Source organism: Nicotiana tabacum, chromosome 1, assembly GCF_000715075.1.
Source record: "Nicotiana tabacum cultivar K326 chromosome 1, ASM71507v2, whole genome shotgun sequence".
Classification (NCBI taxonomy): domain Eukaryota; kingdom Viridiplantae; phylum Streptophyta; class Magnoliopsida; order Solanales; family Solanaceae; genus Nicotiana; species Nicotiana tabacum.
The window spans coordinates 72,912,768-72,936,891 of record NC_134080.1 but is presented as its reverse complement, the minus strand read 5'-3'; the positions used below and the strand labels follow the sequence as shown (position 1 = coordinate 72,936,891).

The window sequence follows — 24,124 nt, the reverse complement described above, 5'->3', positions numbered from 1 at the left end:
AAAAGGATGTAACCTGATGTAGAGATTCTGCCATTCAGATCACTTGCGCTATCCGCATCAGCATACAAATTGGAGTCAGAGTTGCGAAGGATGCGAAGTCCTGAACTCGTTGTTTCTTTGAGATACTGTAGTACTATTTAACCGCTTCCCAATAATCATCAGTTGGTGGATGCATAAATTGCGACAATTTATTGACTGCATAAGAGATGCCAGGCTGAGTGATGGACAAATACTGCAACTTTCCAAGGGTACCGGTAACGTGTGGCATCGGCAGGTGGGGGAACCATTACCTACTAGAAGTGGTATGCTGGAACACGTGGGTGTAGAAACACCTTTACAATTGTCCATATCAGTTCGGAAAGAATGTCCAAAATGTATTTTGATTGAGAAAGGATGAGACTCTCTGATACTTGCATAACTTTTAACACCTAAGAAGTAGTTTAGATAACCAAGATCCTACAATGAAAATCTTTCTACCAAGAAATTGATGACAAATTTAAGCACTTGTGGTTGGTTTCCACTGATTATGATGTCGTCGACATAGACAAGAACATAAATAGTTATAGCCAAATGCTTCCATACAAATAAAGAGGTGTCGGATTCTATTTTAACAAAACGCATTTTCAACAGATGTTCACGCAGAGCATTATATCAAGCCGGGGGAGGGGGGGGGGTTGTTTGAGGCCATAAATAGCCTTCTTCAGTTCGCAAACACGAGTTGGAAATTGCGGATTAATAAAACCTCGGGAATGAGACATAAAAACTTCTTTATCCATTTTTACTTATAGAAAAACATTATTGACAAGAAGTTCATGGATTAGCCAATTGTGTTGCATAGCTAGAGATAGCACTAACCTGACCGTTGTTGGTTTAACAACAGAACAGAATGTCTCATGAAAGTCTAAGACAACGCGTTGCATGGACCATTAAGCAACTAGATGAGCTTTGAAATGGCCTATTGAACTATCTACTTTTCTCTTGTTCCAATACAACCATTTGTAGCCGACAACATTTTTGGATGGGTCTTGCGGTACCAGTTCCCAAGTCTGATTTTTTATCAAAGCATCGTACTCTACTTTCATTTCCTGCCTCCACTCCTGTAATGATCCGGCCGGTCATTTTGAGAGGTGTAGTTATGTTTTCCTATTTACTACTCATTCCCTTCTTAATTATTGTTATGTGACTTGCCGGGTAGTTGGTTCGGGTCCGAAAAAGTTTTGGAATGAGTTGAGACACTTAGTCTCAAGGATTAAACACCATAAGAAATTTGATTTTTAACGACCATTATTAACGAAGGGACATAAAACCGATCGTTATAAGTGTATTTATAGCAACCAAATTTTTTCCGGTCGTTTAAACTAATTTTTCGCTCAATATTAACGAGGGGATTATATTCAGTCGTTAAAATATAACACGTCCGGTCGTTAATAATTATTAATTAACGAAAAAGTGGTGCAAACTTTTCCCACTTTTTTTCCCAATCCGCCAAATCTCCCACCCCACCCCACCCCACCGCAAAAAAAAAGGAAAAAGCCGTAAGAGTTCGACTTAAACTTCTCTAATAGTTGGTAAACTCTGTTTTGAACGAATTAGCAGAGAATTGTGCTACGACAAATTCTAATAATCAGAGTTGGTAAAATTCAGCGAATTAACGAAAGAAGCTGCTCGTCACCTTCATTGACAACAACTGCTCTTCTTTGAGGTTCTTCTCATCACAGTAAGGTTCAAAATTTTACCCTTTTCTATGTGAATTGAGTAATAATTTCGCTAGAAAAGGCATCTGTTGAGCGATGCCTGTTTTAAATGAGCAATTGCTATATCTCCTATCACGATTAAATCATCTTCTCTAACAGTTTATTCTAAAGGTCAATTTCGTACTATCAGTTTCACTGAGTGCCAAGTATAACTGTCGAAATGTCGGTCGTCCTAAAATTAAAGTTGATAATTTTTAGTTGTCGTATATATAACTATAGGGTTGTGATGACACTTGTATGTATATGGATATTGGTGTTCACTTTGGTGAAAGAATGACACAAAATACAAAAAATGTTTCTATCTATATATTGACTGATTCTACGATGAGGTTTGCTGGTTAATTGCTTATTTCAATCTGATATATTATTGATTTTCAATCATCCCTTTTATATACGATGTCCTGCTTGAATGGAATTTTTTTGTGAAACTTGATTCTTGTTTTAAACTATACAAATTTTATCAGAGGTATGGGGTATGAGAATTGGCTAAAGTTATTTGGTAGTATGTCTCGGTTTTCAATCTCAATTGTTGTCACGACCCTAAATCCGGACTCGGTCATGATGGCGCCTCTCGTGAAAATAAGGCCAGCCGACACTTACCCATTTCAGTTTTAAGCAATTAACAATGAGAATTAAGTCTAAAACATGGTAAATAATCCAACATTTAAGTAGTCAACAGTACAAATATGCGGAAGAACAACCCAACACAGCCCGATACAAAGGTGTCACTAGTCATGAGCATCTAAAAATCCAAAATAATCAAGAAAAGTTTACAGACTTCAATACAAAACTAAAACAAGGAGAAATAAGATAGGGAAGAAGCTCTGGGCTGCGAACGCCGACAGCTACCTAGAAAATCTTCGGATCCGCCTGAGCTGGAAGATCAACACTCGGGAGCGGGACCAGATGCGTCTGAATCTGCACACGGGGTGTAGGGAGTAAAGTGAGTACTCTAACTTAGTGAGTAATAATCATAAATAAGGACTGAAAGCAGGAAATCACGTAAGGCACATTACAGGCTATAATGAAGCTGTAAAACCGGTAAAAATAGTAAATCAGTAAAGATATGTGAAAGTTATTTTAGTTCAAATTAAACATCATGAAAAGCCTTTTTCAACAATTAAGCAGGTAAATGACATGCAATTAAGGAAGATAAACACATAAAGGTTCGCTCCTCAGGCACAGTATCAACAAATCCGCCCCTCGAGCAATATCTCAGAACAATACCAGCCCCTCGGGCTATATCTCACATCACAATGGGTACCCGCGCTCACTGGGGGTGTGCTGTCACTACCGGGATTTCCCACCCTCGGGAGTCGTGCAAACTCCTGGAGGGGCCCCTTACGGCCCAAGCACAATATCAAGCCATCTCGTGGCACCATCACTAGGCTCTCGGCCTCATATCAACAAGCTACCTCGTGGCGTACATATCTCAGGCCCTCAGCCTCACAAACATAATCAGTGTTTCCTCACAATATAGGTCCTCAACCTTATTCAGTCAAAAATCCTCACATGCCTCTCGGCAATAGTAAAACATGATTCTCAGCCCAGTTATCATTTAAAAGATCATTTAAGTGTTAAAACATAGTAAACATGACTCAGTATGGAAACTGTGGAATATAATATGACTAAGTTCAAGTATAAAGTCAAAATAGTGGGGAAATATCAATAAAAATCCCCGAAGGGTTCAAATAGTTGGCATGAGGCCCAAATACGGTGTTCAGCCCAAAACATGATGATAGCAAACAAATTTCAGTCAAATACGCGGTAAAATAGTCATACGGGACGAACTAAGTCACGATCCCTAATAGGGAACGACCCCACGCTAGTCATCAAGCATGTGCGCCACCTCAATATAGCACAACGATGTGCAAATCCGGGGTTTCATACCCTCAGTACATCATTTACAATCATTACTCACCTCAATCCGGTCAAAACTCTAGCCCGCGATACCTTTGCCCCTCGAATAGGCCTCCACTAGTGTCGAATCTATCCAAAATCCGAATCACAGCGTCAAAATATGCTAAGGGAACGAAGCCCAAGCTAAAATAATCAATTTACCACATTAATCCCGAAATTACCAAAACCTGACCCCCCGGGCCCATATATCGGAATTTGATAAAATTCACATTAATGGATTTGTTATCCCCCACGAGTTCATACATATCAAAAGTACCAAAATCCGACCACAATAGGTCCCTCAAATCCTCAAGTCTAGGTCTCCAATACTAAGCCCTAATTTCCCCAATTTTAACCCTTAAATTCCATTAATTATAGCTCTAATCCGTGAAATAATACCATAGGGACGAGTTTTAGGTCCAAAATCCTTACCTCAATGAAGGTCCCTTGAAATCTCTCTTCAAAGTCGTCCAAAAAGCTCATAAGACAACTTAAAAATGGTGAAATAACTCAAAAAAATCGCGAAGGAAACAATTTATACCTTCTGGCCCAGGGATTTCGCATCTGCGGCCACTTTACCGCTTCTGCGGTCAAGACCACCGCATATGCAGTCCTCACTTAAGTTTCCATTTCCCGCATCTGCGATCCAATATCTGCACCTGCGCCATCGCAGGTGTGGTCCTCCAATCGCTTCTGTGGTTTCTGCCTCCCTAACTCTTTTCCGCTTCTGCGGCTCCCTTCCTATATCAAAATCTCACATGCCAACCGGAAATCGCCAAAATACCAACTTCGCCAATTCAAGCCTAAATCTACTCTGAACCTCCAAAACTCATTTCGATCACGCTCCTATGTCCCAAATCACCTCCCGAAGCTATCTGAACCATCGGAATTCACATTCAAGCCCTCTAACACTTAAGTCAACATCCGGTTGACTTTTCCAACTTAAGCTTCCTCAAAAAGAGACTAAGTATCTCAAACCTTACCAAATCCTTTCCGTAACCGATCCAACCAATCCAATCACATATAGAACTGATAGACAAAGCAATAAGAAGTAGGAATGGGGGAAACGGAGCAGTAACTCATGAGACGAGTGGCCGGGTTGTGACATCCTCCCCAACTTAAACAAACGTTCATCCTCGAATGAGTCAAGAAACATACCTGAAGCCTCAAACAGTTGAGGATATCTACTCCGCATCTCCCACTCGGTCTCCCAGGTAGCCTCCTCCACGGGCCGACCTCTCCACTGCACTTTTACTGAAGCTATATCCTTTGACCTTAATGTTCGAACCTGACGACCCAAAATAGCTACTGGCTCCACATCATAGGTCAAATCATCATCCAACTGAACCGTTCTGAAATCCAAAACATGAGGCGGATCCCCAATATACTTCCGTAGTATAGAAATATGAAATATCGGATGCACACTCGACAAGCTGGGTGGCAAAGCAAGCTCATAAGCCACCTCCCCAATCCTCCGAAGCACCTCAAAAGGGCCAATGAACCGAGGACTCAATTTACCTTTCTTCCCATATCTCATGAAACCCTTCATAGGCGAAACCTTCAACAGAACCTTCTCACCAACCATGTAGGACATATCCCGAACCTTCCTATCAGCATAACTCTTTTGTTTCGACTGCATTGTACGAAGCCTTTCTTGAATCACTTTCAAATTTTCCAAAGCATCCTGCACCAAGTCTGTCCCCAATAGCCTAGCCTCACCGGGCTCGAACCAACCAACTGGAGATCTACACCGCCTCCCATACAAAGCCTCATATGGAGGCATCTGAATACTCGACTGGTAGTTGTTGTTATAAGCAAACTCTGCAAGTGGTAGAAACTGATCCCATGGCCCGCTGAAATAAATGACATAAGCACGCAACATGTCCTGTAATATCTAAATAGTGCACTCGGACTGCCCGTCCGTCTGAGGGTGAAAAGTTATGCTCAACTCAACCTGAGTACCCAACTCTCGCTGCACAGACCTCCAAAACTGCGATGTAAAGTGAGTGCCCCTATCTGAGATGATGGAAAATGTGACACCATGCAATCGAACAATCTCCCGAATATAGATCTCTGCCAACCTCTTGGAAGAATAGTAGTACACACAGGAATAAAGTGCGCGGACTTGGTCAGTCAATCCACAATTACCCAAAGAGCATCGAACTTCTTCAAAGTCCGTGGAAGTCCAACTACAAAGTCTATAGTGATCCGCTACCACTTCCACTCTGGAATATCCATCCGCTGAAGCAAGGCACCTGGTCTCTGATGCTCATACTTCACCTGCTGACAATTGAGACACCGAGGTACAAACCCCACAATGTCTTTCTTCATTCTCCTCCACCAATAATGCTACCTCAAATCCCGATACATCTTTGCGGCACCCAGATGAATGGAGTACCGCGAGCTATGGGCCTCCTCCAGAATCAACTCCCGAAGCCCATCCACATTGGGCACACAAATCCGGCCCTGCATCTTCAACACCCCATCATCACCAATGGTCACATCTCTAGCATCATCATGCTGAACTCTGTCCTTAATGACAAGCAAATGCGGATCATCATACTGGTGCTCTCTGATGTGATCATATAAGGAAGACCGAGAAACCACACAAGCCAATACCCGACTGGGCTCCGAAATATCTAACCTCACGAACCGATTGGCCAAGGCCTGAACATCAACTGCAAGAGGTCTCTCCCCAACTAGAATATATGCCAAACTCCCCATACTCACTGCATTTCAGCTCAAAGCATCGACCACCACATTGGACTTTTCGGATGGTACAATATAGTGGTATCATAATCCTTTAGCAACTCCAACCATCTCCGCTGCCTCAAATTAAGATCCTTCTACTTGAACAAGTGCTGGAGACTATGATTATCAGTAAACACCTCGCAAGACACGCCATACAAGTAATGCCTCCAAATCTTCAACGCATGAACTTTGGCAGCCAACTCCAAATCATGAACGGGGTAGTTCTTCTCATGGGGATTCAACTAACGAGAAGCATAAGCAATAACTCTACCCTCCTATATCAATACACAACCAATACCAACTCTCGAAGCATCACAATACACGGTATATGAACCTAAAGATAATGGAAAAACTAACACTGGAGTTGTGGTCAAAGTTGTCTTGATCTTTTGAAAGCTCTCCTCACACTCATCTGACTATACAAATGAAGCACCCTTCTGAGTCAAATTGGTCAAGGGTGATGCGATAGATGAGAATCCCTGAACAAACTGGCGATAATAGCCTGCCAAACCAAAAAAGCTGTGAATCTCTATGGCTGAGGACGGTCTGGGCCAACTCTGAACCACCTCTATCTTCTTCTGATCAACCTAAATACCCTCGCTGGACACCCTGTGTTCCAAGAAAGCCACTGAACTGAGCCAAAACTCACACTTGGAGAATTTTGCATAAAGCTTCTCCTCCCTCAATCTCTACAACACAACTCTCAAATGCTCCGCGTGCTCCTCCTAACTACGTGAATACACCAGAATATCATCAATGAAGACTATGACAAACGAGTAGAGATAAGGCCGAAACATGTTGTTCATCAAATGCATGAACTCTGTTGTGGCATTGGTCAGCCCAAAAGACATCACTAAGAACTCATAATGACTATATCGGGTCTTGAAAGTCATCTTAAAAATATCCGAGTCCTTGATCTTCAACTTGTGATAACCCGAACGGAGATCAATCTTGGAGAATACTCTCGCTACCTAAAGTTGGTCGAATAAATCATCAATGCGAGGCAAAGGATACTTGTTCTTAACTGTTACCTTTTTCAATTGCCTATAATCAATGCACATCCTCATAGTGCCATCATTCTTCTTCACGAATAGAACCGGCACACCCCAAGGTAACACACTAGGCCGAATGAACCCCTTTTCAAGGAGTTCCTAAAGCTGCTCCTTTAACTCCTTCAACTCCGCTGGTACCATATGATACGGTGGAATAGAAATGGGTTGAGTTCCCGGCATCAAATCAATACGAAAATCAATATCTCTGTCTGATGGCATGCCCGACAGGTCTGCAGAAAACACAATGGGAAAATCCCTCACAACTGGAACAGAATCAATACTAGGAGTCTCAGCACCGACATCCCTTACAAAGGCTAGATACAAAAGACAACCCTTCCCAACCATATGCTGGGCCTTCAAGAATGAGATCATTCTACTAGGAACGTAATCAGTCACACCTCGCCACTCGATCCGTGGCACACCCGGTATAGCCAATATGATTGTCTTAGCATGACAGTCCAGAATAGCATGACACAGAGATAGCCAATCCATGCCCAAAATGACATCGAAATCCACCATACACAATAATAAAAGATCCACTCGGGTATCTAGACCCCTAATAGTCACCACACACGATCGGTACACACGGTCTACAACAACATTATTGCCACCGGGGTAAATATATGAACAGGTGAAGCAAGAAACTCATGGGGCGTACCCAAATAACGAGCAAAGTATGATGACACATAAGAAAAGGTGGAGCCGTGATCAAATAATACAGAGGCATCTCTGTGGCAGACTGAGACAATACCTATAATAACAGCATCTAAAGCAATAAAATCGGGTCTAGATGGAAGTGCATAGAAACGGGCCTGACCGCCACCTGATCGACCTCCCCCTTTGGGGCGACCCCTAGCTAACTGACCTCCACCCCTAGCTGGTTGGGCGAGTGGTGATGAAGTAATTGGCGCTAAAGCCGATGACTGACCCCTCTACTGAGATAAACCCGTAAGATGACGAGGGCACTGCCTCCATATAGACCCATCTCTCCACACTCATAACAATTCCTAGGTGCTGGAGAAGGGGACTGAAGGGAACCCCTCGCACCAGAGTTACTAGCAGATGCACTTGGCATAGAAGAGCTCTGAACTGATGGAGCACGGGATGAACTCTGAGCTAGAAGGGCACTAAGTGATGACTGGCCTTGATGAGAACCGTGACAACCATAACCCGATGATGCCCTACGATAACCTAGGCGAGCTGGCTGAGCATGGCTGAACAGATGGCCTCTGCCGTGCTGAAACTAACCTCTCGAATGAGTACCACTATAACAACCAGATCCTCGAGGCCTCTTGGCCTCCCTCTCCTCTTGCTGCTAGCGACGAACAGACTCAATCTCACAGGAAATACCACAACCTCCTCGAAAGTAGCACTAGTCACCCTCTCCCTGCTCATGAGAATACGAAGCTGATAAGTGAGGCCATCCACAAACCTCCTAATCCTCTCTCTATCTATCGAAACCAACCAAATAGCATGACGAGCTAACTAGAGAACCTTATCTCATACTGCGTCACAGTCATCTCTCCCTGACACAACCACTCAAACTGCCTGCGCAGCTCCTCTCTATGAGACTGCGGCACATACTTCTCTAGAAAGAGAACGGAGAACTGTTGTCAGGTAAGGGGTGCTGCACCAACAGGCCTACGCCTCTCAAAATCTCCCCACCAAGTGAAGGCAGCTCCAAAAAACTGATAAGTAGTGAAAGTGATCCCCCTGATCTCTAGAATACCTGCTGTACGAATCATCCTCTGACACTTTTCCAAGAAACCCTAGGCATCCTCGCCCTCTGCACCACTGCAGGTTGGAGGCTGAAGTCTATCAAACCTCTCCAACCTACGCTGCTCGTCCTCTGGCATGGTAGAAACTACATAGTCCTGAGCAGCTACAACTGTCTGGGTTAGATGTGCCCCCGGTGTCTGAAGTCCCTGCACGACCTGCTCAGGTGTGCTAGCGGCGGGAGTCTGATTGCCTCCCCGGGCCTGAGAAGTAGTTGTGGCTATAGTAGCTGAGACCGCCTAAGCTGGTGTTGCTGGAGCGTCCATACCTAGGACCTAATCCTGAATTGGGGCGGCTGGTAGATTTGCAGGTGCTGCCCTAGCTGCTGTGTGGGCCACACATCTACCTCCATCGTGCCCATGACCGCGTCCTCGACCTCTATTAGCCACAGCTGGTGGTACTGGTGGTCGTCCATCTTGATCGGTAGCGTGTGTCCTCACCATCTGTGAGAGAATAGAATAGTAGAAGTTTTAGTACTCAGATCAACAAATTTGCACGACAAGAATTTCAAAAATATGAAGTTTTTCCTAAAGGTTCTGCAGCCTTTCGAGGATAAATACAGACGTCTCCGTACCGATCTGTGAGACTCTACTAAACTTGCTCATGACTCGTGAGAGCTATGTAACCTAGGCTCTGATACCAACTTGTGATGACCCTAAACCCAGACCCGGTCGTGATGGCGCCTCTCGTGAAGACAATGCCAGCCAACACTTACCTATTTCAGTTTTAAGCAGTTAACAATGAGAATTAAGTCTAAAATATGGTAAATAATCCAACATTTAAGCAGTCAACAGTACAAATATGCGGAAGAACAACCCAACACAACCCGATATCGGGGTGTCACTAGTCATGAGCATCTAAAAATCCAGAATAATCAAGAAAAGTCAACAGGGTTCAATACAAAACTAAAACAAGGAGAAATAAGATAGGGAAGAAGCTCTGGGATGCGAACGCCGACAGCTACCTAGAGAATTTTCGGATCCGCCTGAGCTGGAAAGATCAATACTCAGGAGTGGGATCAGATACGCCTGAATCTGCACATGGGGTGCATGGAGTAAAGTGAGTACTCCAACTAAGTGAGTAATAATCATAAATAAAGACTGAAAGCATAAAATCACGTAAGGCACATTACAGGCTATAATGAAGCAGTAAAATCGGTAAAAACAGTAAATTAGTAAAGATATGTGAAAGGCATTTTAGTTCAAATTAAACTTCATGAAAAGACTTTTCAACAATTAAGCAGGTAAATGACAGGCAATTAAGGAAGATAAACACATAAAGGTTCGCCCCTCGGACACAGTATCAACAAATCCGCCCCTCGAGCGATATCTCAGAACAGTACCAGCCCCTCAGGCTATATCTCATATCACAATGGGTACCCGCACTCAATGGGGGTGTGCAGACTCCTGGAGGGGCCCCTTACAGCCCAAGCGCAATATCAAGCCATCTCGTGGCACCATCACTAGGCTCTCGGCCTCATATCAACAAGCCACCTCCTAGCGTACACATCTCAGGCCCTCGGCCTCACAAACATGATCAGTGTTTCCTTACAACATAGGCCCTCGGCCTTACTCAGTCAAAAATCCTCACAAGCCTCTCGGCAGTAGTAAAATATGATTCTCAGCCCAGTTATCATTTAAAGACCACTTAAGTGTTAAAACATAGTAAACATGGCTTAGTATGAAAATAGTGGAATATAACATGACTGAGTTCAAGTATAAAGTCAAAATAGTAAGGAAATATCAATAAAAATCCTCGAAGGGTTCAAATAGTTGGCACGAGGCCCAAATATGGCGTTCAGCCCAAAAAATGATGATAGCAAACAGATTTCAGTCAAATATGCGGTAAAATAGTCGTTCTAGATGGACTAAGTCACGATCCCCAATAGGGCACGACCCCACGCTCGTCATCAAACGTGTGCGTCACCTCAATATAGCACAACGATGTGCAAATCCGGGGTTTCATACCCTTAGAACATCATTTACAATCATCACTCACCTTAATCTGGTTAAAACTCTAGCCCGCGACGCCTTTGACCCCCGAATCGGCCTCCACTCACGTCTAATCTATCCAAAATCAGAATCACGGCATCAAAATATGTGAAGGGAACGAAGCCCAAGCAAAAATAATCAATTTTCCACATTAATCCCGAAATTACAAAAACCCGACGCCCGGGCCCACATCTCGGAATTCGATAAAATTCACATCAATGATTTTCTTATCTCCCCATGAGTTCATATATATCAAAAGTACCAAAATCCGACAACAATGGGTCCCTCAAATCCTCAAGTCTAGGTCTCCAATACTAAGCCCTAGTTTCCCCAATTTTAACCCTTAAATTCCATTAATTATAGCTCTAATCCGTGAAATAATACCATAGGGACAATTTTTAGGGCCAAAATCCTTGCCTCAATGAAGTTCCTTTGAAATTCCTCTTCAAAATCGTCCAAAAAGCTCCAAAGCCGACTTAAAAATGATGAAATAGCTCAAAAGAATCGCGAAGGAAACAATTTATACCTTCTGGCCCAGGGATTTTGCATCTGCGGCCACTTTACCGCTTCTGCGGTTCCCATTTCCCGCATCTGCGGTCCTCACTTAAATTCCCATTTCCCGCATCTGCGATCCAATATCCGCACCTGCGCCATCGCAGGTGCGGTCCTCCAACCGCTTCTACGGTTTCTGCCTCCCTAGCTCCTTTCCACTTTTGCGGCTCCCTTCCTCGCATCTGTGACATCGCACCTACGGTTCCCAATCCGCAGGTGCGGAAATACCAGAAGCAGAAAATCTGCAGCTTCTTCAAAAATTCCAAACTTCTTCGTCAACCATCCAAAATCACCCCGAGGTCCCCGGGACCTCAACCAAAAACACATACATATCCCATAACCTTATTCAAACTTGTACCAATCTTCAAAACACCTCAAACAACATCAAATCAACCAAAACACATCGGATTCAAGCCTAAGTTTCCAAAATCCTCTAAATTATGCTTTTGATCAAAAACCCAACCAAACCACGTCTGAATGACTTGAAACTTTGCACACATCCCAATAAACACCGCAGAACTACTGCAACTCTGAAATTCCATTCCGACCCCTATATCAAAATCTCACCTACCAACCAGAAATCGAAGAAATACCAACTTCGCCAATTCAAGCCTAAATCTACTCCGAACCTCCAAAACTCATTTCGATCACGCTCATAAGTCCCAAATCACCTTCCGAAGCTATCCGAACCATAGGAACTCACATCCGAGCCCTCAAACACTTGAGTCAACATCCGGTTGACTTTTACAACTTAAGCTTCCTCAAAAAGAGACTAAGTATCTCAAACCTTATCAAATCCTTTCCGTACCCGAGCCAACCAACCCGATCACATATAGAACCGATAGATAAAGCAATAAGAAGCAAGAATGGGAGAAACAGAGCAGTAACTTATGAGACGATTGGTCGGGTCGTCACAATTGTAGTGCAAAAGATCAATATGAAAGAATGATGAAGGGTATGTTAGATATGTTGTACTTACTGGAGAGGTGGCAGTTTTTGAACTGTATCATAAAGTACTTGCTGCACATTCTTTCCCTCCTCATTTATCACATGATCATGCTCATTGAGCAATGCTTCAAACGAGTTAGAAAACTCGATATTCTTTGATGTTATGACCTGGTCTTTCAGACCTGGAGATCTCCTATTTTTAGGTGATCGATGCATCACTGCTTGCTGCTGATTAGCAGGTGATCGAGTAACAACTGTCTAGTCCTCTCCATCTATATTCTTTACTGTTCCATCTGCCATACCTATCTTCTTTGGCCCATCTTAGAATTAGATCTATTCCCCAAGCCAACTGTTGCAATTTGCTACTGCATGAATGGTACAAAAGCGTGTGCATTTGGGCTTAAACCTTTCTTGCATTAACTCCTTCACGTTCCTACCCCTCATCTTGTGTAACACTAGCTAAAAAACCTACTGGTTTTTGAACTACAACAATTACAGCACTAGATTTAGGATCCCTAATAGTAGGTCGATTACCAGTTGTATTCAATGCAACATTAGCCTCCAACTTCGAACCTATAGTAGCTGCTTCAATTCAACTTTTTCAACTGCCACTACTACATGATTCTTAGTATTGTTTCCTCGATCACGCCCTGTAACAGCTACACTACCTCAAAACATCTATATCTTCAAGACCTTGCCCTTCATCGTGCACTACAGTAGGTTTAATAACTGCTGGTTTTTCAACCATCTCAACTGTAGCAGTATTAGCTTGATCACCCATCTTATGCAAACTTGTATGGTTTTGTAAAGTTGATCCCATAGCCTGGTAAATCCTTGCTAACACGGTAGCAGCAGGGATATCTGGGAACTAGAGCTCTTTTCGTTCCTAGGATTGTCAAGAGCTTTTAAGTTATCCATGTCATGAGCTAAAAGAGCTTAGAGGATATTTGTAGGAGTCAAATAATATTGTGCAGCCACTCCACTTGTAATAGCTACCTGTCCAATAGATTTTTGGATCAAATTAAGCTTAGAAACCGTACCTGATAGTTGATGTCCAGTTAGAAGAAAAGCAGCAACATTAGGACTGAACTGTCTTACTTTGCACACTAGTAGATGGACTCGCAACCTGCCCAACCACAGTTACCGCCCCTTCCTTTGCTTTACCCCCTTGTCGTGTTGACGAACCATTTTCTTGAGTGTTTAGATCCTGGGAATCACCAACATAATTTTCTTCACCTTCATCATACTCTTCTACTTGGTCAGCCCATGTCTTATGCTTAGAGTTAACTGCCTCCTGTAGCTCGTTTAAATTCTGGACAGGTTCATCATTCAACTCATCTTCACTTATCATGTCATCATGTTCTTCTCGTCTGGTCAGCCCCTCCTTTTGGTTGTTTTGTTGCCGACGACATCGTGGATAAAGTTTGCTAGATGTTTGAAACTTGTAACATGTCGCCATATCGATCAAACAAATCATTGGAGGGGATATCATGTTGGGATATATTCAAACCGACCCTAACTATGCCAATGTTTTCTTTCACCTCTTGAAGAGACAGTCCTTTCATTGGATTATGCAAAAACCCAGGCAGAACTTGCAAAGGATTCATGCTCTCCAGAATTTTAGCTCCAATTGTAGTAAGATTAACATTAGCAGGTGCAATAGAGTTACTGGAAACTACAACAAGCTGCCCATTCTTATGTGTTGAATCCTTCTCTATGTTGGCACTTGTTAGCCGATCCTCCCCCACCAGAACATCATAAGCATTTGTACTACAAAAATGTTTGTCACCAGCAGATCGATTTTGAGAAAGAATTCCAACTGATGCCTTCTTTTTGTGTGTTCTGAACTCCAGCCTTCCTTTCTATTCACATCCACTCCTTTCTTGCTACTAGAGTTTGTAACCTGTTCCAATAGTTCATTAGGTTTGGTAGATTGTGCAGCAGATTGTGCTGGAACTGCACCAGTTCTGCCTGAATTCACAAACAACTGCCCATCTTTTTTCTCCTTTCCTACTTGTACTCTATCTTTTGCTTGATCATCTGTAATTTGTTGTGACTTCCCAGCTGTTTCCTTTGCCTTAACACCTGCATCAGTTGCACTATCCAAAACTTTCACACCTTTAATACCTTGCCCTTGAATATGCACAGCAGTAGGTTTCAAACCTGCTGGTTTTTGACTTCAAGTGCAGTGGTGGTTTAATAACTGATGGGTTTTCAACCATTTCAAGTGCAGTAGCATTAGCTTGATCTCCCCCGTATTCAAATTTATGTGATTTTGTAAAGCTGATCCTACAACCTTGTAGATCGTCACCAAAGCTGTAGCAGCAGGGATGTCTCTAGGAAGTTTAGATTTGACAAGAATTTTCTGTTGATCATCACACATCTGCACAGTGTTTTTAGCAGCAATCTTACCACTGTTGCCTCCTTGATCCACCAGTGAAACTCCTCGATCATGTATCCTTTCTTGAGACACATTTGGCCTTTTCAAAACAGTACCTTTAGGCGTAGGATCACTTGTATCAATTGTAGCAGCAGCTGTTTGTAAAACCTGTTGAAGATGCCCAGGTACAACACTATTAACCTTGGTAGATTTAATAGCCTACACATCAGCTGGCACAACCTCTGAATCTTGCACAAGGCTACTTCAACTAGGACTCCATCAATCCCATTAACGACAACTGAATATAAGCTAAACTTTTACCAGATGCATGCACAGTAGCAGCTTGTTGATTTTCACTAGCTTGCAACTACAATAACTTCTGTTGCCCATCTACTGAACTGCTGGTTTAAATTCGTCAGTTGTATGATCTACACCTTAAGAGATTTAACATATCATATGTGTGATCATTGCGAGGAAATTTAATGGCAGCTCTTGTGATGCTAATTGATGAGAAAAATCTTCAAAATGAAACTGTAGATAATATACAGAAATAGAAGGTGATTCACAGCTCTATATTCTAAGTATCAGCTTCAGAATCAAAGGATAAAGAGATGCAGAGGGGACAGAGGAGATGACCAATTTTTAGCTCCTAATAACCACAGTTCTTCACTCATAAGATAATAAAGTAAGTGGTATTCTATTATTAGACCAGATATTGTCCCAAAGTTGAAGCACTTACCAATTTAAACATTCAGAAAGGCATATATACACATGGATTGCTCGCTCTCTCTCTTTTCTTCTTCTGGTGCAAAGGAATTTAGACCCCACGTTGTGGGAAATATTGCTGGTGCAAAGGAATTTACCTGAACAGTTGTATAGATTTTGTGGATTTCTAAAATGAAATCCATATTGTATAGTTCTTTTTCCAAGGATGGCACTTGTATAATGATTTGACAACAATGAATTATATAACATTTGCTAGCACGTATGGTAAAAAAGAAAAGAAGCATATTAGAATTCTCAATATAACTGAAGGATTCTTATGAAGAATTGCAGTTCATTTGTAGCTTATTTATAAAATCCTTACAAAAATATATTCTCAATTTTCGAAAGTACTAAAAATTTAACATATTTATTCATTCTTTATTGTAAAAATTAAGGCTGTTACATGGGATATAGGCCAGTGAAATGATGGATGTGAGAAATTATTCAAACGGATTATAAAAATAATGTTCGATCGTAGATTGACTAATATTCCTTAGTAAAGGCGACTAATATGTTTTTATTTGCTTATGTTCATTTCTTGTTCATTGCCATACTAATATTTTTTGGTTGACTATATATGTATATCAATTTTGTATATGCACTGGATTATGGCACCTGATAAGCAATGGATGAAACTTATTCATGATCGACTTGATAACGCTTACATACTTGGGGTGGAGAACTTTCTGGATTATGCTTTTAAAAGATTGGGAGAACACGCAAAATACATTGTCCATGCGGCAAATGTTGTAGTGCAATTTTAGGAACACGTGAGCTGGTTAGGTCACATTTAATAGCAGAATGGTCCAAAATTATACCCTTTGGTATCACCATGGGAAGAGATTAGGTGAGTCTTCTTCAGATTATGAATTTGTAGATGATAAGATCATTGAAGAGGGTGATGGTGAGGATGAAATACATGAAATTTTAAGAGATTTATATCCCACTTTTGAAGGAGACAATATGAACAATGATGGTGATGGGCAGTTGGAGGAGGAACCAAATATTGAAACAAAAAGATTTTATAGGATCTTAAAAGATTTTGAGCAACCATTGTACCAAGATTCAAAAGTTTCTAAACTTTCTACTTTGGTTAAGTTGCTTCATATCAAAAGTATTGGTAATTGGAGTAATGCGTCATTTACAATGTTGTTGAAGCTCTTGAAGGAAGATTTATTGCCGGATGGATCAAACTTGCCAAATTCATATTACGAAGCAAAGAAGGTAATTCGGCACCTAGGGCTTTTTTACAAGAAGAGTGATGCATGTAAGAATGATTGTATGTTATACTGGAATGATGATAAGTCTCTTGTGTCTTGCAAAGTTTGTGCTGCATCTAGATGGAAGGAGGATAAACATAGCGGGGAAACCAAATTTAAAAGTAGGAAAAAGATACTATACAAAATTTTACGTTATTTTCCTTTAAAGCCAAGACTTCAAAGATTATTTATGTCTTCGAAAATATTACTCTGATGAGATGGCACCATGACAAAAGAGTTGATGATGGAATAATGAGGCACCCAGCTGATTCAATAGCGTGGAAAACGTTTGATAAACTTCATCAATCTTTTGCATCCGAGCCTCGTAATGTTCAACTTGGGTTGGTTAGCGATGGATTTCAACCATTTGGAAATTCTAAAACTCCATATAGCATTTGTCATGCGGTACTTATTCCTTATAATTTACCACCTTGGCTATGCATGAAGAATAAAAAATTTATTTTGTCGATGATTATTCATGGTCCTGGGAGTACTGGAGATGCTATTGATGTCTATCTCAAGCCTTTGATAAAGGAATTAAAGGAATTGTGGGAATCTGGAGTGCAGACCTTTGATGCGTCAACTAAACAAAACTTTGTGTTACATGCATCTTTATTATGAACCATTAATGACTTTCTCGCCTATGCAAATTTTTCTGGATGGAGTACAAAGGGAAAACTAGCGTGCCCATGCTGCAATAAAGAAACTCACTCAATTAGGTTACAAAATTGTAAAAAACAGTGCTATATAGGCCATAGATGCTTTCTTACTCTTAATCACAAATGGAGGAATGATGAAGCATCATTTGATGGCACTAAGGAGCGAAGATTGCCACCAAAACAGTTGTCTGGTGATGATATACTTGATCAAGTGGCTAATTTAGATGGGTTACAACTAACAAAGTGTAACGATCCGACCGGCCGTTTTGAGCTTTTGCACTTTGCTCGCCAGTTCACGGGCATGCCTTGCCCCGTGTGATGGATTATGACTTATGAAAATCGTTGATTTTGGTTTTCAGGGTAATCGGAATGAATTTGGAAGAACAATTCTCCGTTTGAAGCTTGAAATTTGAAAAGTTTGACCAAGATTTGACTTATTGGTATATGATCTCGGATCAGAATTTTTATGATTTGGTTAGCTCCATTAGGTGATATGGGACATAGGAGCGTGATCGGAATGAATTTTGCAAGTCCGTGGAAGGTTTAGGCTTGAATTGGAGAAATTGAGATTTTTGACGTTTTCCGGTTGATAGGTGAGATTTTGATATAGAGGTCGGAATGGAATTCTGGAATTGTAGCAGCTCCGTTGTGTGATTTTTGACGTGTGTGCAAAATTTCAGCTCATTCAGACATGGATTGGTTGGGTTTTTTTATCAAAAGCGTAATTCGGAAGATTTTAAAATTCTTAGGCTTGAATTCGATGCAAATTTGGTGTTTTAATGTTGTTTTGAGCATTCCGAAAGTTGGAACAAGTTTGAATGATGTTATGGGATATGTTGGCATGTTTAGTTGAGGTTCCGAGGGCCTCGAGTGAGTTTTGGGTGGTCCATCGGGCCATTTCATGTTTGAAAAGTTGCAGAAATTGTTGATCAATGTTGCAGAGAAAATGGCCTTCGCATTCGCGAGTAGGCCCTCGCGTTCGCGAAGGGTTAGCTGGTGAAGGCTGGAAGTTAGCCTTCGCGTTCCCGAGGCAGGCTCCGCGTTCGCGAAGGGCTATGTGATTGGTCATCGCGTTCGCGTGAAGTGGACCACGTTCGCGTAAAAGGAATTGGGCAACTGAGCTTCAGGGTGTTTATTCATCGCATTTGTAAGAGAGGTTACGCGATTGCGAAGGTTTAGTCTGTGGAAGCACCGCGTTCGCGAGTGGCAAGACGCGTTCGCGAAGAAGGATTTCTGGTCAAAGCTGGATTGTGCTTCGCGAACGTGAGGCTTTGACCGCGTTCACGAAAAAGGTTTTTGATGCCTGGGCATAATGTTTAAATAGCCATTGTCCGTGATTTTGAGGCTATCTTTCACCATTTTGGGCGATTTTGGAGTTTTTTGAGAGGATTTGAAGAGGGATTCAAGATATAACACCTAGAGGTAAGATTTGTGAACTCAATACTCGATTCTATGTTGATTCTTACTTATTTAATCATGAAACATGTGAAAATTAAAGCCTACAATTGGGAAATTAGGACTTGACTTTGGAGAGTGTAAATTGGGAATTTGAAGGGGCAATTGACATCTGATTTTGATGTTCTTGGTATGTACAGACTCGTGAGAGGACGAGGATTCTATTGATGTATGTTTTATCGGATTCCGAGACATGGTCTCGGGGGTCGGGTTTAAGCAATTTCGGGTTTTTTTGATGTAAATTAGATATTTTCGAGTGGGATTTGTTCCCTTAGCATATTTTAATGGTTATGTATTGATTGTGGCTAGATTTGGAGCATCCAAAGGTCGATTCATGCGGTCAAAGGCATCGCGGGCGAGAGTTTAGACCGATCGAGGTGAGTAATGATTGTAAATGATGTTCTGAGGGTATGAAACCCTAGATTGCACATCATTGTGCTATATTGAGGTGACACACATGCTAGATGATGAGTGTGGGGTCGTGCACTATTGGGAATTGTGACTTAGTCCATCCCGAATGACTGTTTTACTACGTATTTGATTGGAAACTATCTGCTATCATCATGTTTTGGGCTGAATGCCAACTATTTGAACCCTTCGGGGATTTTTACTGATATTTCTTCACTATTTTGACTTTAAACTTGTACTTAGTCATGCTATATTCTACTGTTTTCAAAACTCATCCATGTTTACTCTGCTTTAACACTTGAAATGATATTTCAAATTATATTTTGGGCTGAGCATCATGTTTTACTGTTGCCCGAGCGGCTTATGTAATTTTTGACTAAGTAAGACCGAGGGCCTGTGTTGTGAGGATACTTTTAGGTCGGGCTGCACACCGCAGCGGTGATACGCTGAATATGATTATGAGGCTGAGGGCTAGAGATATGTACACCACGAGGTGGCTTGTTGATATGAGGCCGAGAGCATAGAGATGATGCCACGAGATGGCTTGATATTGTGCTTGGGCCGTACCCCCTCCAGGAGCCTACACACCCCCAGTGAGCGCGGGTACCAATTATGATGTGAGATATATCCTGAGGGGCTGGTATTATTCTATGTGATTGCCCGAGGGGCTGGTATTGTTCTGAGATATAGCCCGAGGGGCAGATTTGTTGACATTGTGCCCGAAGGGCAAACCTTATGTGTTATCTTTCTTATTTGCCTGTCATTTACCTGTTTAATTGTGTATTTGTGCCCGATGGGCGGATTTTCTGTGCTTATCTACACTAATTGCTTTGCATTCAATTGCGTAACTATTAAAAAGTCATTTTTAAAGAAGTTTAAATTGAGCTAAGATGCTTTAAGAGATTTCACAGCTTCATTGCTTTCTCACTGGTTTTGTACTACTTCTATAGAGCATGTTGATGCACTTTTCGTGATTTCTTATCACTCAGTCTTTAGTTATTATTATACTGAGTCGGAGTACTCAATTTACTCCCTGCACCTTGTGTGCAGATTCAGGTATTTCTGAACCCGATAGCGGGTATGGGTTGATCGAAGGCAGAGTCATCGGAGTTTAGCAAGGTAGTTGCCGATGTTTGCAGCACTGCTTTTCTCCCCCTTTATTTCATTAGTCTGTATTTAGTACATTTCAGAATTTTTAGTTGTATTTAGACCCTAGTAGATGCTCGTGACTTGTGACACCCCGATGTCGGGCTGTATTTATTTCCGCACTTGTTCTATTTTGCTAAATTTATACTTGTTGGGGATTTATTCTTATAAATTACTTAATTGACTTATTAAGTTGTTAAAAATGAATTTGAGAATTGCGTCGGGTGGCCTTATCTTCACGAGAGGCGTCATCACAACCGGGTCCGGTTTGGGGTCGTGACACAAAGGATCCAAAGAAGAAGATTAAAATATTACATGAGAGTAGGGGTGATAATTGGAATAAGAAGAGTATTTTATTTGATCTCCCATATTGGAGAACTCTTTTATTGTGACATAACTTAGATGTAATGCACATTGAGAAAAATATATGTAATAATATTTTGGGGACAATCTTAAATATCAAAGGGAAAACCAAAGACACCATAAATACTCGGTTAGATTTGCAAGCAATGAACATTAGGAAAGAATTGCATCCAATAAAAATTGGGGATAAATATGACTTACCAACGGCATGTTACACATTAGCTCCTGAAGAGAAGGACAATTTTTTCAGTTTCTTGAAGAACTTAAAGGTCCCAGATGGATTTTCATCAAATATTTCCCAGTGTGTCAACCTTAAAGATCGCAAAATTTCAGGTTTAAAAAGTCATGATTGCCACGTTGTTCTACAACATTTACTCCACCTTGATCTACGAGGAATGCTATGCAAATCTGTGTGTGAACCACTTATTGAGTTGTCTTTGTTTTTCAACGTGCTTGGATAGAAATGTTTAAGTGTGGATGAATTAGAGCAGATAGATGCCCAAATCCCAATAACTGAGTGCAAGCTAGAAAAAGTCTTTCCTCCTACATTTTTTTATGTCATGGAGCACTTGTCAATTCATTTAGCTAATGAAGCTAAGATTGCTGGACCTTCTCAATATCGATGGATGTATCCAATGGAGCGATAGATATACTTTATGAAACTATTTATTCGTAATAGGGTTTGCGCAGAAGGTTCTATTGCAGAGGGATATTTAGCAACTGAATGTATGACCTTATGTTCAAGATATATACATACAATGGAAACAAAGTTTAATCGCCTTGAACAAAATTATGATGGTGGTATTGTAGAATCTGATGGAGGTTTAACAATTTTTTGTCAACCCGGAAGAGCTTTAAGAGGTGGCAAACCACACAAACTTGATTCAAATGAACTGGAGCAAGCATATATTTATATTTTGTAGAATTGTGATAAAATTCAACCATTTCTTGAGTAAGTAATGAATTGTTTCAATAATTTACTTTTATTTACCTTCTTTATTTTTTTTAATTAAAATGACATATTATTATGTTTTAATTATTTGTAGAGAGTTTTCACTAACTCCAGTTGATACCTCTCAAGAAAATTCTGATAGGCAATTGATTAGTTGGTTAAAAGAGAAGGTAAATACTAGTTAACATGCATATTTTTCAAACCAAGTATATAAATATTATTTGCTAAACTATGTGCTTGATCTTGATAGGTTGCAGGATTATACAAATGTGATGAGAGTAAAAAAAAGGTAGATTTTCTCTCATTGTCACGTGGTCCCATGCCATACGTGACAAGTCATCGAGGCTACCTTATTAATGGATATAGATTTCAAGTGAAAGATTATGATAAAGGTTTGAGAACTCAGAACTGCGGGGTGGTTGTAGTTGGAGAGACAGATGTGGAGAATAAGAACATTGATTACTATGGAGAACTAACAGATATACTAGAATACAATTTGTTGGTGAAGGAAGAATAGTTTTATTTCGATGTACGTGGTTTGATGTGTATGACCAAGAAAAGGGAGTTAAAATACATGAATATGGCTTTGTAAGTGTTAACCGCTAGCGATTTCTGAAAACAACCGAGCCTTTTGTATTAGCTAACCAAGCCTCGCAAGTTTTTTACGTTGACGATCTTTCCAATAAAGGTTGGCATGTTGTACGAAAAGTTCAACCTCGTGATACTTTTTAGGTTTTGCACGAAAGTATTGATGATTTAGAGGAGTTAGATCATTCTTCACAACTGAAAAGGAAAAGAACTCATGAAGGTTTGGATATTTATCAACTCCTTTATTTAATTAGGAAATTCGCTTGTGATGAGGGAAGTTTCGTACTGGATTCCATTTGATTTAAAAGTTCAGCAAAAGATTCTAAAAATATACCAGTGGATTTTCTCTTAACTGATTATATGTTCTTATATGATGAATATGACTTGCTAAATATTTGTTTATCTCCAGGTTCTTGTGCGTCATGTTTTTGTAAATTATCTTTATTACTGTTGTCTATGGCCATGTAATTTCCTAGCTTCTTTCAAAGACCTTCATATGTTCATATATGATAATACTAATATTATAGACATCTATTACTCAATTTCTTTTTTTGCTAGGTTGACATGAATCCATCAAAATATCAGAAGTCTAAAATGGAATCAAGTTCGAAGAGTATTAAGCATGTGTACGTTCCACCTGGTACCTTAGCAAGGGGGCGAGGACAAAGCTTCAGAGCAATGGGTTCTACAAGAGTAAATGCTGAACAACGAGGTTTGATTAGCAAAAGTAAAGTTTTGAATGTATTAGCTTCTAATCTGAATAACCTAACTCATAATGATAGTCTTGTACCTTTTGGTTTTGATCAAATATTTGAAGGTGATACTCTTTTTCCTCATGAAGAAGAAGAGATGCAGGGCACTCAGAGAAGTAAAATAAGTATCTTATTATCTCAAGCTATAAGATATTTCGTTATTATTGTATAAGAACTATTTTTATATTTGACTTAAATTGGAATTTGCAGGGCTTTGTGAATCTGAAAAGGTAAAAAATCTGAGAGGAACAAATTGGTGTAAAAATGTTGCAGGACTCAAAGCTGGAGAAAATGTTGCGCCTCCTAGTTTTGATCAAACATTTGAAGGTGATACTCTTTTTCCTCATGGAGAAGAAGAGATGCAGGGCACTCGAAGAAGTGAAATAAGTATTTTATTATCTCAAGCTATAAGATTTTTTCTTTGTTATTGTATAAGAACTATTTTTATATTTGAGTTAAATTAGAATTTTCAGGGCTTTGTAAATCTGAGAAGGTAAAAAAAACTAAGAGGAACGAATTGGTGTAAAAATATTGCAGGACTCAAAGTTGGAGAAAATGTTGCGCCTCCTATGGTTTTGATCAACCATTTGAAGGTGTTACTCTTTTTCCTCATGAAAAAGAAGAGACGCAGGACACTCGGAGAAGTGAAATAAGTATTTTATTATCTCAAGCTA

At 40.6% G+C, this 24,124-nt stretch overlaps 1 protein-coding gene and 1 long non-coding RNA gene across 5 annotated transcripts; one reads left to right on the top strand and one right to left on the bottom strand.

Moving 5' to 3' along the window:
• The first annotated feature begins 1,466 nt into the window (after nt 1-1,466).
• Nucleotides 1,467-24,106, top strand: LOC107786317 (uncharacterized). Of its 3 annotated transcripts, XM_075251636.1 has the most exons (6): nt 1,468-1,722; nt 20,700-20,768; nt 23,257-23,410; nt 23,516-23,575; nt 23,661-23,837; nt 23,988-24,106. In XM_075251636.1, the coding sequence occupies exons 3-6, from the start codon at nt 23,263-23,265 to the stop codon at nt 24,101-24,103; spliced, it is 501 nt and encodes a 166-aa protein (XP_075107737.1). In that variant the 5' UTR covers nt 1,468-1,722; nt 20,700-20,768; nt 23,257-23,262; the 3' UTR covers nt 24,104-24,106. The 3 variants fall into 3 exon arrangements, 1 of the variants encoding a protein (XP_075107737.1); XR_012708599.1 differs by lacking the exons at nt 20,700-20,768; nt 23,257-23,410; nt 23,516-23,575; nt 23,661-23,837; nt 23,988-24,106 and adding an exon at nt 15,641-16,146 and having other exon boundaries at nt 1,467-1,717; XR_012708598.1 differs by lacking the exons at nt 20,700-20,768; nt 23,257-23,410; nt 23,516-23,575; nt 23,661-23,837; nt 23,988-24,106 and adding an exon at nt 15,641-16,146 and having other exon boundaries at nt 1,467-1,722.
• On the bottom strand, nt 2,387-15,646 carry LOC142180274 (uncharacterized). Of its 2 annotated transcripts, XR_012708601.1 has the most exons (4): nt 13,764-15,646; nt 10,197-10,266; nt 9,186-9,675; nt 2,387-2,672 (listed from the first exon to the last, which is right to left on the bottom strand). It is a non-coding gene; the product is annotated as an uncharacterized LOC142180274 (long non-coding RNA). The 2 variants fall into 2 exon arrangements; XR_012708600.1 differs by lacking the exon at nt 9,186-9,675.
• Nucleotides 24,107-24,124: the final 18 nt, after the last annotated feature.

Bases quoted from the DNA above. Each gene is read 5' to 3' on its own strand.
- LOC107786317 (XM_075251636.1), top strand. From the start codon at position 23,263: ATGAATCCATCAAAATATCAGAAGTCTAAAATGGAATCAAGTTCGAAG. The intron at 23,411-23,515 runs GTTTGATTAGCA...AAATATTTGAAG, and splicing joins AGTAAATGCTGAACAACGAG to GTGATACTCTTTTTCCTCAT. The intron at 23,576-23,660 runs GTATCTTATTAT...TGGAATTTGCAG, and splicing joins CACTCAGAGAAGTAAAATAA to GGCTTTGTGAATCTGAAAAG.